Below are 11555 nucleotides of genomic sequence, written 5' to 3'. Positions count from 1 at the left end.
TGACTGTGTGCTTAGGGTCGTTGTCCTGCTGGAAGGTGTACCTTCACCCCGAGTGTGAGGTTCTGAGCGCTCTGGAGCAGGTTTTCATTTAGGATCACTTCTGTACTTTGCTCCGTTTATCTTTGCCTCGATCCTGACTAGTCTCCCAGTCCCTGCCGCTGAAAAACATCCCCACAGCGTGATGCTGCCACCACCATGCTTCACCGTAGGGATGGTGCCAGGTTTCCTCCAGACGTGACGCTTGGCATTCAGCCCAAAGAGTTCAATCTTGTTTTCATCAGACCTGTCATGTGTTTTTTTACTGACGAGAGGCTTCCGTCTGGCCACTACCATAAAGGCCTGATTGGTGGAGTGCTACAGAGATGATTGTCCTTCTGGAAGTTTCTCCCATCTCCATGGAGGAACTCTAGAGCTCTGTCAGTCGCTATTGGTTTCTTGGTCACGTCCCTGACCAAGGCCTTTCTCTCCTGATTGCTCAGTTTGGCGGGGTGGCCAACTCTAGGAAGAGTCTTGGTGGTTCCACAATTCTTCCATTTAAGAATGATGGAGGCCACTGTGTTCTTGCGGGATCTTCTTTGCTGCAGAAATGTGTTGGTACCCTTCCCCAGATCTGTGCCTCGACACAATCCTGTCTCGGAGCTCTACGGACAATTCCTTCGACCTCATGGCATGGTTTTTGCTCTGACGTGCACTGTCAACTGTGGGACCTTATATAGACAGGTGTGTGCCTTTCCAAATAATGTCCAATCAATTGAATTAACCACAGGTGGACTCAAGGATGATCAATGAAAACAGGATGCACCTAAGCTCAATTTCGAGTCTCATAGAAAAGGGTCTGAATACTTATGTAAATATGGTATTTCTGTTTTGTCATTATGGGATATTGTGTGTAGATTGCTGAGGATTTATATTTATGTAATCCATTTTAGATTAAGACAACAGAATGTGGCAAAAGTAATGGGGTCTGAATACTTTCCGAAGGCACTGGAATGGAGGGATGGGCTGTGGGACTATAGACTTTGGGGGGGTGGGGGGGCACATGTTTGCCTGGGGAGGGAGAGATGGCTTCCTCTCTAACTGCTCTTCATCTCTGTACAATCAAAAGCACCTCTGTACATATCTTTCTGTAACAAAGAAATAATTGAGCTACCCTTCGTCCTGAGTGTATATTTTCGGAAGGATAACACAATAAATTTACATGAGCTGCAAAGAATAGCTGTCTGTTTTGTTCCTGGATGTGGTTTTGATGACATGAGTGTATAGATACAGGACATCTAGACTGACGCAGGACTGGAGATCTAGGCTGACGCAGGACTGGAGATCTAGGCTGACGCAGGACTGGAGATCTAGGCTGACGCAGGACTGGAGATCTAGGCTGACGCAGGACTGGAGATCTAGGCTGACGCAGGACTGGAGATCTAGGCTGACGCAGGACTGGAGATCTAGGCTGACGCAGGACTGGAGATCTAGGCTGACGCAGGACAGGACAGCTAGGCTGACGCAGGACTGAACATCTAGGCTGACGCAGGACAGGAGATCTAGACTGCATCAACAACATTTCATAGAAAATATGAGTACATTTTTATAGAGGTATGATTTTATTGTAAACGCAATAGCATGACCCGTAAGAATACAAAGGTAATGTTGAACGGTGAAGTCATTTCTATTGATATGACTGCAGTGGCATGTAGAATGTGTTTACATCGTTTGAGGATACCAAGGTGTGAACCATAATACAGGTCCTTCTTAACATGGCCATGTAAGCAGTAGAGCTGAGTAGCGTGAAGAAGAAAAAGGGAGAAAAAAAGTGTGCCAATAAACAAAAATGAGTTGTAAAAAGAAACATCCAGTACTGCAACGTTAGGAACTGAACACACAAAAACTGTTGACGAGAAACGATGACAATGTTAACCACGAATCCTATGAATAGAATATTTTGTTTGTTTGATCTACTTCACGGTCTCCGTTGTACAGACAATAAAAACATCCACTGTCTCCAAAGTAGAATAGTTGTCTCTTGTTCACAACATTTCTTTGTTGGAAATAGAAACACCTCTTAAGAGTTTCTGTTCCACAAACATTTCTTATACACTGGTACGACAGTGTCTTGAGCCCCGACCTGATAATCCAACAGGTGTGTCAGAGCTTCAGGCATAAGTCTGTGTTCAGGCGTAGAGCTGTGGCTAATACCAGCAGTAGAGGTAGGAGAGGTGCCTTGAGTGATGGTCCGCTGTGGTCTGACAGAGTGAGGGTGGGCCTGGTCCCTTGGTTCAGCTCACTCGACAAGGGGGAATTCAGCGTGGGGGGAAGGACTCCCTGTGCCCTGTCCTTGGGGAGCTCCTCGTCGGCGACTGCCCCCTCCAGGGACTCATACCACTGGCACTGGAAGTCCCTCTTCCAGGCCTCCAGGTTGCCAGGGTCCAGCTGGCCTGTGGCCTGCACCCCCTCCACCTTCCCCTGCGTCATCACGAAGTTGGAGGGCGGCAAGTGCAGGTAGGCGGAGCTCTCGGGTTTGCGGCGCACGCAGCGGCCACGCCCCTGGCACAGGGAGACGCCGCACAGGCGGGCGGCCGTGGTCACGTTGACGGCGTAAAGGCCCAGGACCTCACGCACAAACGCAGCCAGCTCTGAGCAGGCTCTCTGGGGGCAGACAGAGGTGAAATGGTTGTCATTCACAGACCTCGGACCCAGTTACAGTTGACTGACTGACTGATTGTATGGTACATTGAAGAGGCGTGTACTGTACCTGAGTCCTTGTAGAGAAGACACCTTGATCTTTCTCCCAGAGGACAACCCCTGCTGCCCCCATGGCAGCACTCTCACCAATGGTGTTGACCAGGTCCACCTAATGGAACATCACTCAGTTATACACTGGTTACAGATCCAGCAGACTAAGAGAAACCACTTTCAAAAACATGGTAACGTCTACTTCCACCCAACACTTTCTCTCACCTCAGACAGGAAAGTATTGGTCGATGTATAGACACTCCTGACCAATGGGAACACAGGAAGGTCGTAGGCGGTCCCGGCCAAGCTTGCCACTCTCAGTGCCTCTCGGATCTGATTGGACGTGTAGAGTCTGGCCCCTGAGGTCCCACCCTGCAGCTTCTCTAGTGTGAGGGCGGGGTAGAGAGCAGAGCAGCATTTCCAGAGCCACAGCAGCTCGTCATTCAACGCCATCTCGGCAGCGGGACAGCGACCCGTGTAATTGGACAGCGACTGGGCGGGGCCGGAGTTGTAGCAGTTGGGGTATGGGGTCACGCCCCACAGAGCCTTGGGGCGGAGCCTCCTCACCTCCCACAGCGTCTCCATGAGGATGGACTGGGACGCTGCCTCAAAGTCCACCTGGGGAACGGGATGACATCATCATTATGAGACAACTGTGATGTTGAATAGCATTTGTTACATCTGTTTCTCCTATTACTCTAAACTGCCATGGATGAGGATCTTACCTGAGACCACTTCTCCACCTCCTCCGTGGTCCAGTCAGGGAAGAAGGTCCTCAGCAGAGCCCTGGAGCCCTCCAGGTAGATGCCCTGTTTTTCACGGTTCCTTCCCCACTGCGGGGACCACTGGCCCCAACGCAGTACTCCCAGGCCCTGGTAACCTATTGATGGTAGCGCTGCCGCCAGGTCCTCCCCTGTCTTCTGGAGGTGTCCATCCAGTCTGGTGTGTTGGGGAAGGCCTCCGTTCACCGGCTGGTCCTGGTTAGTGTAATAGGGGTACTTCCCCAGAGTGTCCTCATAAAACATGGACACGCGGCCCTCTCTCTCCATCCCAAAGGCTCCTGGGTCAGGTCGTCCAGGACACGCCTTGTTGGGGATTCCCCATAGTACTAGAAAAGGCTGCCCTGGTGACAGAGGGGTGCGTGCCGGCTGTGGGGGACCACCAAGGCAGGGGGATGTAAGGAGCATCAATCCCTGGAGGAGGAGTGGTAGTAGGGCCCTGTGTGGCCCAGCTCTGAGCCCGGCCCAGAGCTCCAGCTCAGTCCACGCCATGGAGCTGCCTGCTGCCTCTGTGTATCACCACGCCTCCAGGCCCTCACAACCAACCATAGCCCTGGGAACACAACACGGCACCCTCAGCTGTCTACATGCCAACACTAACGTTACATACCTGTTATCACATTAGAACATTGCATACCTGTTATCACATTAGAACATTGCATACCTGTTATCACATTAGAACATTGCATACCTGTTATCACATTAGAACATTGCATACCTGTTATCACATTAGAACATTGCATACCTGTTATCACATTAGAACATTGTATACCTGTTATCACATTAGAACATTGCATACCTGTTATCACGTTATAACATTGCATACCTGTTATCACATTAGAACATTGCGTACCTGTTATCACATTAGAACATTGCATACCTGTTATCACGTTATAACATCGCATACCTGTTATCACATTAGAATATTGTATACCTGTTATCACATTAGAACATTGTATACCTGTCACTGAATCATTGTCAACAATAAAAATGAATCACAAGTCAATAAACAAATCATATTACCAGGCTGCGCAACGGCAGCAAGGCTGGCCCTTGGATGTACACAGAGATACTGTAGACTTCATCACTACTTGTATTTGTGAAAGGTATTGACATGTTGAAATCACCAAGCTGTCTGTTTAAACTACTGACGAACAGCTCGGACACCCATGCATACTCCACAAGACATGCCCCCAGAGGTCTCTTCACAGTCCAGAACAGACTTTGGGAGGCACACAGTACTACATAGAGCCATGACTACATGGAACTCTATTCCACATCAAGTAACTGATGCAAGCAGTAAAATTAGATTTTAATAAATAGATAGAAATGGACTGGCGGGGACTGTGAAGCAACACAAACATAGGCACAGACACGCATACACACACAGGGTAGCTTATGCACTATACACATGGATTTAGTACTGTAGATATGTGGTAGTGGTGGAGTAGGAGCCTGAGGGCACACAGTGTGTTGTGAAATCTGTGAATGTATTGTAACGGTTTTAAAATGATATAAACGGCCTTAATTTTGCTGGACCTCAGGAAGAGCAAGGCAGCAGCTAATCTGTAAAAAGAAAAACACAAATACAAATCCCTAGTCAGCCCCATGTCGCCGCCAGACATTCTCATTGACTTGTGTGATTCTTTTGCAAACTTATTGTCCTTCCAAGAGTAGGCCTAAAACAACAAAAGAAGAGGCGATTGGCTGGGTGAACGAGGCGTGTGTGTGTGTGTGTGTGCGTCAGTGGCATCGCCATTAGAGGAGACTAGACGGGAGGAACAGAATGCCTCAAAAAGGTCATTAACAGGAGTTAATTGGATTCATTAGTGCCGCCCATGTTGGCCATCAGGATCTCTAAGACGCTCTGCAAGGATTCTCAGTAATTACTCTGTAGCGTAGCAGAGGGAGCCATGCCAAAAACAACAAGAAAAAACAAAACTACACTACCCTTATTGATCCCAATCGTTACAGCCCTGTGAAAAACAGAGAATCCATAGGACCGTAAAATTGTAAATGTGTCCTTTTTTTGGGGGCTGAAGCTCTAATCCTTGAGCAGTAATCTGCTTTTGTTTGTTTTACTGATCAGGCGTGAAGGGGAGGGGACACCACAAAGCATGTGAACATGTAGGATTCTGTGTAAAACGGATTAACTACCATGGTTTTAGAAAATCAGTTAACCAATATCGTGGATAAGAACCCATTGGGCTGTGCTTTCATATATACACTAAGTGTACAGGACATTAGGAACGCCTGCTCTTTCCATGACATAGACTGACCAGGTGAATCCAGGAGAAAGCTAGGATCCCTTATTGATGTCACGTGTTAAACCCACTTCAATCAGTGTAGATGAAGGGGAGGAGACAGGCTAACCTCTAAAAGTCTTAGCCTTTGGGGGGATAAGGTCTTGAAGTGTCTTTCCTATAACTAGGAGATATAAGTAATCTAAGGAAATGTTTTTGTTTTTTGGACACATATTTAACCCAAAACGAGCTCTATACTTCACTTCCATTCATTTTTTAAAAACCAGTACCAGATACCTTCAGACAAGTCCTGTGACTCTGGTGGGGGTGTAGCATCTCGTCTTTCAATGCTGGGTGACATATCAGTTTGTAGCCCAAACGGTTCGGACTCCACAGACAGAAGTTCCTAATGTTTTGTACACTCAGTGTGTATATTTGTCCCAGCTATGTGGTCGAAAAATAAGGTACCTGTTATTTGGACACATTCAATTCACCCTAATCCAAGTCACTCCCTGCCTTGAAAAAAAGGACTGGAGTACTACAGTGCCAAACTTAGACCCTTAGGAATCCCCCTCTAAACTTGGCAAAATATACGTTGATTCGGGATGCCTTATGTTGCGGCAAAAACGTATCCTGCTCTTTCTGTGGAACTGCAACGTGGGAGAGGACGGGGATCATTGACAAATACACGTTTACGGAACGAGCCAATGTCTCATCCTTCCCAGAGTTTGTCTGAAAGGCTAAAAGACGCTGTAGAGTGCATGATACGTGCATTCTTTAAGTGTTGCTAAGCTCTGTATAGCACAGTAAGGGCAGAAGGCCCACATGCAGAGAGAGCACCACCATCAGCTGGAGACACCATACCACTACATCTCCATTACCACTCCATAGTAATGATGGAGCTAGTGGTGTCAGAGGTGGCTTAGACTCCCTGGCTCCACTGTCTGACAGAAGGTCAAAGGTCTTAGGCTGCAGGTCAGAAGGTCACTCACCTCTGATTTGCTGGTCCGGACAGACGGACACTCCCTGGATTCACCTGATGCTAGCTAGCTAGCGAAGCTCTGCCGGACTGGGGGGAGCAGCGCTGGTCAGGACAAACAGGACGTCAACCGCTCCCAGGTTCTTCAAGGTGGTCAAGGAGAAGATGCGTCTGGTGTCTGGTGTATGTGGTATCCAGGTAGGCTTCCCCACAGACCGGTGTCCTAACGCCCCAGGAAGCTTCAACCCCAAGGCATGTACTGTTCTGGCAGCAGGAAGAAGCCAGGGAGTCAGTCAGGTTAGTGTCTGACCAGGGAGACATGGGTGGGCAGGTGGTGTGGTGAACTGTAGGGGGGGAGACCCGCGGTAGACAGCCATCCAGCCGGAGAAAGAGCCAGTGTGGAGCAGGGAAAGGAGGGAGAGCCAGAGTAAGTGACAGGAGGCAGGTTGAAGCAACTTCACCTTCACCAGGGTAATCTGGCTGTAAGCAGGGTCAGTGCCGACCACAACACTCGAATGACCGCCCGTCCTGACCATAATCCCATAATCCAATGGGAGGACTGCCCCAAACGCTTTCCTATTTGCACGGACGGAGCAGCTCACATCTCTCTCTCCTTCTCCACTGATATATATACACTGCTCAAAAAAATAAAGGGAACACTTAAACAACACAATGTAACTCCAAGTCAATCACACTTCTGTGAAATCAAACTGTCCACTTAGGAAGCAACACTGATTGACAATACATTTCACATGCTGTTGTGCAAATGGAATAGACAACAGGTGGAAATTATAGGCAATTAGCAAGACACCCCCAATAAAGGAGTGGTTCTGTAGGTGGGGACCACAGACCACTTCTCAGTTCCTATGCTTCCTGGCTGATGTTTTGGTCACTTTTGAATGCTGGCGGTGCTTTCACTCTAGTGGTAGCATGAGACGGAGTCTACAACCCACACAAGTGGCTCAGGTAGTGCAGCTCATCCAGGATGGCACATCAATGCGAGCTGTGGCAAGAAGGTTTGCTGTGTCTGTCAGCGTAGTGTCCAGAGCATGGAGGCGCTACCAGGAGACAGGCCAGTACATCAGGAGACGTGGAGGAGGCCGTAGGAGGGCAACAACCCAGCAACAGGACCGCTACCTCCGCCTTTGTGCACTGCCAGAGCCCTGCAAAATGACTTCCAGCAGGCCACAAATGTGCATGTGTCTGCTCAAACGGTCAGAAACAGACTCCATGAGGGTGGTATGAGGGCCCGATGTCCACAGGTGGGGGTTGTGCTTACAGCCCAACACTGTGCAGGACGTTTGGCATTTGCCAGAGAACACCAAGATTGGCAAATTCGCCACAGGCGCCCTGTGCTCTTCACAGATGAAAGCAGGTTCACACTGAGCACGTGACAGTCTGGAGACGCCGTGGAGAACGTTCTGCTGCCTGCAACATCCTCCAGCATGACCGGTTTGGCGGTGGGTCAGTCATGGTGTGGGGTGGCATTTCTTTGGGGGGCCGCACACCTCCATGTGCTCGCCAGAGGTTGCCTGACTGCCATTAGGTACCGAGATGAGATCCTCAGACCCCTTGTGAGACCATATGCTGGTGCAGTTGGCCCTGGGTTCCTCCTAATGCAAGACAATGCTAGACCTCATGTGGCTGGAGTGTGTCAGCAGTTCCTGCAAGAGGAAGGCATTGATGCTATGGACTGGCCGCCCGTTCCCCAGACCTGAATCCAATTGAGCACATCTGGGACATCATGTCTCGCTCCATCCACCAACGCCACGTTGCACCACAGACTGTCCAGGAGTTGGCAGATGCTTTAGTCCAGGTCTGGGAGGAGATCCCTCAGGAGACCATCCGCCACCTCATCAGGAGCATGCCCAGACGTTGTAGGGAGATCATACAGGCACGTGGAGGCCACACACACTACTGAGTCTCATTTTGACTTGTTTTAAGGACATTACATCAAAGTTGGATCAGCCTGTAGTGGGGTTTTCCACTTTAATTTTGAGTGTGACTCCAAATCCAGACCTCCATGTGGGTTGATAAATCTGATTTCCATTGATAATGTTTGTGTGATTTTGTTGTCAGCACATTGAACTATGTAAAGAAAAAAGTATTTAATAAGAATATTTCATTCATTCAAATCTAGGATGTGTTATTTTAGGGTTCCCTTTATTTTTTTGAGCAGTGTATTTACTTTTTGCCTTTTTCTATTCCCCTTATCTTTCCTCCTTTCTCTATGCTCTTCACCAGTATCGATTGTTCCCTAGTCAGCAGCTAGCTCTGTATTTTGTTTTCCATCTTTCAATCTGTTCCACAATTCCATTGGTCTATTTGGGCTTGAACATCAGCATAACATCTCAAAGGTGACTACCGTGCTTTCAATCGCTTTGGTGCAATTTTCACAAGTATGGTGGTCCATTTTCACAACGCTTAGTTCCAAACTCACAACGGATCATCGAAAGGGCTGTTGTTTCAAAACTCTACGCACATTTTCAGTTGACTAAGTACAACACACATAGTCACTTTTCATCTAGAAATCAGTGTTTCCATCTATAAAATACATTGTTTCACATTGCAATACATGTTCATAGAAAGGAATTGCTTTTCACAATGTAATGCTCACATTACTTTTGAGATGATTGTTTTGAGTTAAAAATTGACCACACGTTTGTCAAAATTGCACCAAAGTGATTGCAAAAACTGTCATGGCTACGATTGGGTTTGTCTGTCTGTGGGTGTTTATTTGCGTGTGTCCATTAGTCCAAGTGCGGATTGGCAGATAAGATATTCCTGGCTGGTTGAGAGACCTGAGATTATGAGGGAGAGGGATCTGAGGTGAATCCTGTTCTCTGAGGCCCGTCACCATGGAAACAGATCCGCTGGGGTGGGTGACCTATATGACAGGTGGTGGTAGTGGCCAGTGGCGTAAAATTCTTAAGTGAAAATACTTTCAAGTACTACTTAAATCGTTTTTTGGGGGTCTCTGTACTTTACTATTTATATTTTTTGACAACATTTACTTTTACTTCACTACGTTCCTTTGGAAAATCATGTACTTGTTACTCTAAACATTTCCTCTGACACCCAGAAGTACTCGTTACATTTTGAATGCTTAGCAGGACAGGAAAATGGTCCAATTCACACAGATGAGACATCTTAGCTTTTTTTTACTCAAGTATGACAATTGGGTTTCCCCAACTGGTGGTGTGGCAGATGATTTTAGGACAAGGCACTGGTAATCGGCTTGGGTGGTGACAGGTCGCAGGTCCGGTGGTGGTGCTACGCCTTCAGGATGACACACAGCTGGAGGCCATGCTTCTATAGTTGTGTAAGGTGATGGTTAGGCAGATAAAATAGGAGATTAGGACCCCTTTTACATTGTTTCATAGGATATACATGTTGCAGAACATATCCTGCGAGACGAGCGTTTGTGCATTTCTGTTCACGGTTACAGCTCCAGCAACCTTGGGTTGGTGGTTTGCCGGTTGGGTTAGTTCAGGTTGGTGGATGGTTTAGGTGTTGGGTTTTACTTCGACTGACCAAGCTTGCTGCGGTTGTATCCCATCGAGTAAAGCGCGAGTAAAGATACTGTGCTCCTTTCAAGTAGTGTGTGTTTTACTCACGTTGAGATTCAATTCCATTTGGGGACATGTATTATTGTCCCCAAAGACCAATTCAAACATCAAAACGAGCACAGAATCAGATGTAAACAGCAAAACGTTGAGGTGATCATGTTCGTTGGTCAAATCTTCTCAGCCATGCTCTCAGTGATGCTGTGACGGCCCCCTCTTGTGGCCACGCTACCAATGAGCTTCCTGTGTATACACCCCCCCCCCCCCCCCCCTCGCCCGCCAATAGCATTCGAGTTCAGCTGACATTGAAAACTGGACTAAGAGGATAATTGTTTTCAAGTTACATCTATTGTGCTGTGTTCTACATGACTCCATCCTGTAGGAATGTGAACAAAATGGAGGAAAAATAACGTACAAAATAACAATAGTTTGAACACTATTATAGCTCTTAGAAGTTCAGTGTGTTTGAAAATCCCACATCCAATAGTCACAAATGTGGACCCATGGACATTGACACTGGGAGCTCTGTGAGATTGTACAATTTGAGGGAAACAATTGATTTCCCCACTAAATGACGGTACTGAAGATATATTGCGGCTACCTCCCAATTTCCCGTGACCACAGTAGAGGCCTGATAAGGGGGGGGGGGAATGCTTGAGACAATCAATCAAAACGCTTGCACAATTTATGTGCGAATACTACATTTTACAACAGGCTCCTGTCCAGACCAGTGTGTCAGAGCTCTTCTTGCGATATGAGTCAAGTGGATCGCGTCAGCCAGGCTAACTGTGAACGCCCTCCTGTGATCAATGTTTCGGGAGCAATGCCTACTTCACTGTTTTTCCCACAGATCAGTCCCACTGAGAGTGCTTGCTAGGTGCACATGCCCAGTGAGGCATAGAGAACTGTGGAGCCGGGGTATGTCAGCCAAGGTCGGGCTGCTTGGCCTGTGACCTGCTAGCCGGTGGTGGGGGCCTTCCGTGCTCTGGAGCTGATTGGAGTTGGCAGACCGGACAGACCCTCAGAAGAACTGGGCTTTGGGCCACAGCTGCAGGCAGTCTCCCTGATGCCCAGAGACAGAACACCTCACACACCCTGCCCCCCACCCCTCCTGCCCAAAGCCCTTCCCCCACACAAAACTCCTCAAGTCTTTGAACTGGACCGCTAATCCTCAGCACTCTTCAGGTGGCTCATTCCCATGGAAGCAGGAGTGGGTGGAGTGGAGATTGGTGTAGGGAGGGGAGGAGGTTCACGGTCCAGA

The 11555-nt window shown here is 48.0% G+C and overlaps 1 protein-coding gene across 1 annotated transcript; it reads right to left on the bottom strand.

The window, feature by feature from the left end:
• Positions 1-1534: 1534 nt before the first annotated feature.
• Positions 1535-7254, bottom strand: si:dkey-72l14.3 (Glyco_hydro_56 domain-containing protein). Its single transcript, XM_021615697.2, has 5 exons — positions 6742-7254; positions 3453-4059; positions 2953-3345; positions 2747-2845; positions 1535-2640 (listed from the first exon to the last, which is right to left on the bottom strand). The coding sequence occupies exons 2-5, from the start codon at positions 3996-3998 to the stop codon at positions 2140-2142; spliced, it is 1539 nt and encodes a 512-aa protein (XP_021471372.2). The 5' UTR covers positions 3999-4059; positions 6742-7254; the 3' UTR covers positions 1535-2139.
• Positions 7255-11555: the final 4301 nt, after the last annotated feature.

Source organism: Oncorhynchus mykiss, chromosome 9, assembly GCF_013265735.2.
Source record: "Oncorhynchus mykiss isolate Arlee chromosome 9, USDA_OmykA_1.1, whole genome shotgun sequence".
NCBI lineage: Eukaryota > Metazoa > Chordata > Actinopteri > Salmoniformes > Salmonidae > Oncorhynchus > Oncorhynchus mykiss.
This window is presented reverse-complemented; position numbering and strand designations above follow the sequence as displayed.

Coding starts and splice junctions, on each gene's coding strand:
- si:dkey-72l14.3 (XM_021615697.2), bottom strand. CDS start 3,998: ATGGCGTGGACTGAGCTGGAGCTCTGGGCCGGGCTCAGAGCTGGGCCA. Junction 3,346..3,452: donor AGGTGGAGAAGTGGTCTCAG/GTAAGATCCTCA, acceptor CCCGTTCCCCAG/GTGGACTTTGAGGCAGCGTC. Junction 2,641..2,746: donor TCTTCTCTACAAGGACTCAG/GTACAGTACACG, acceptor GTCTGCCCCCAG/AGAGCCTGCTCAGAGCTGGC.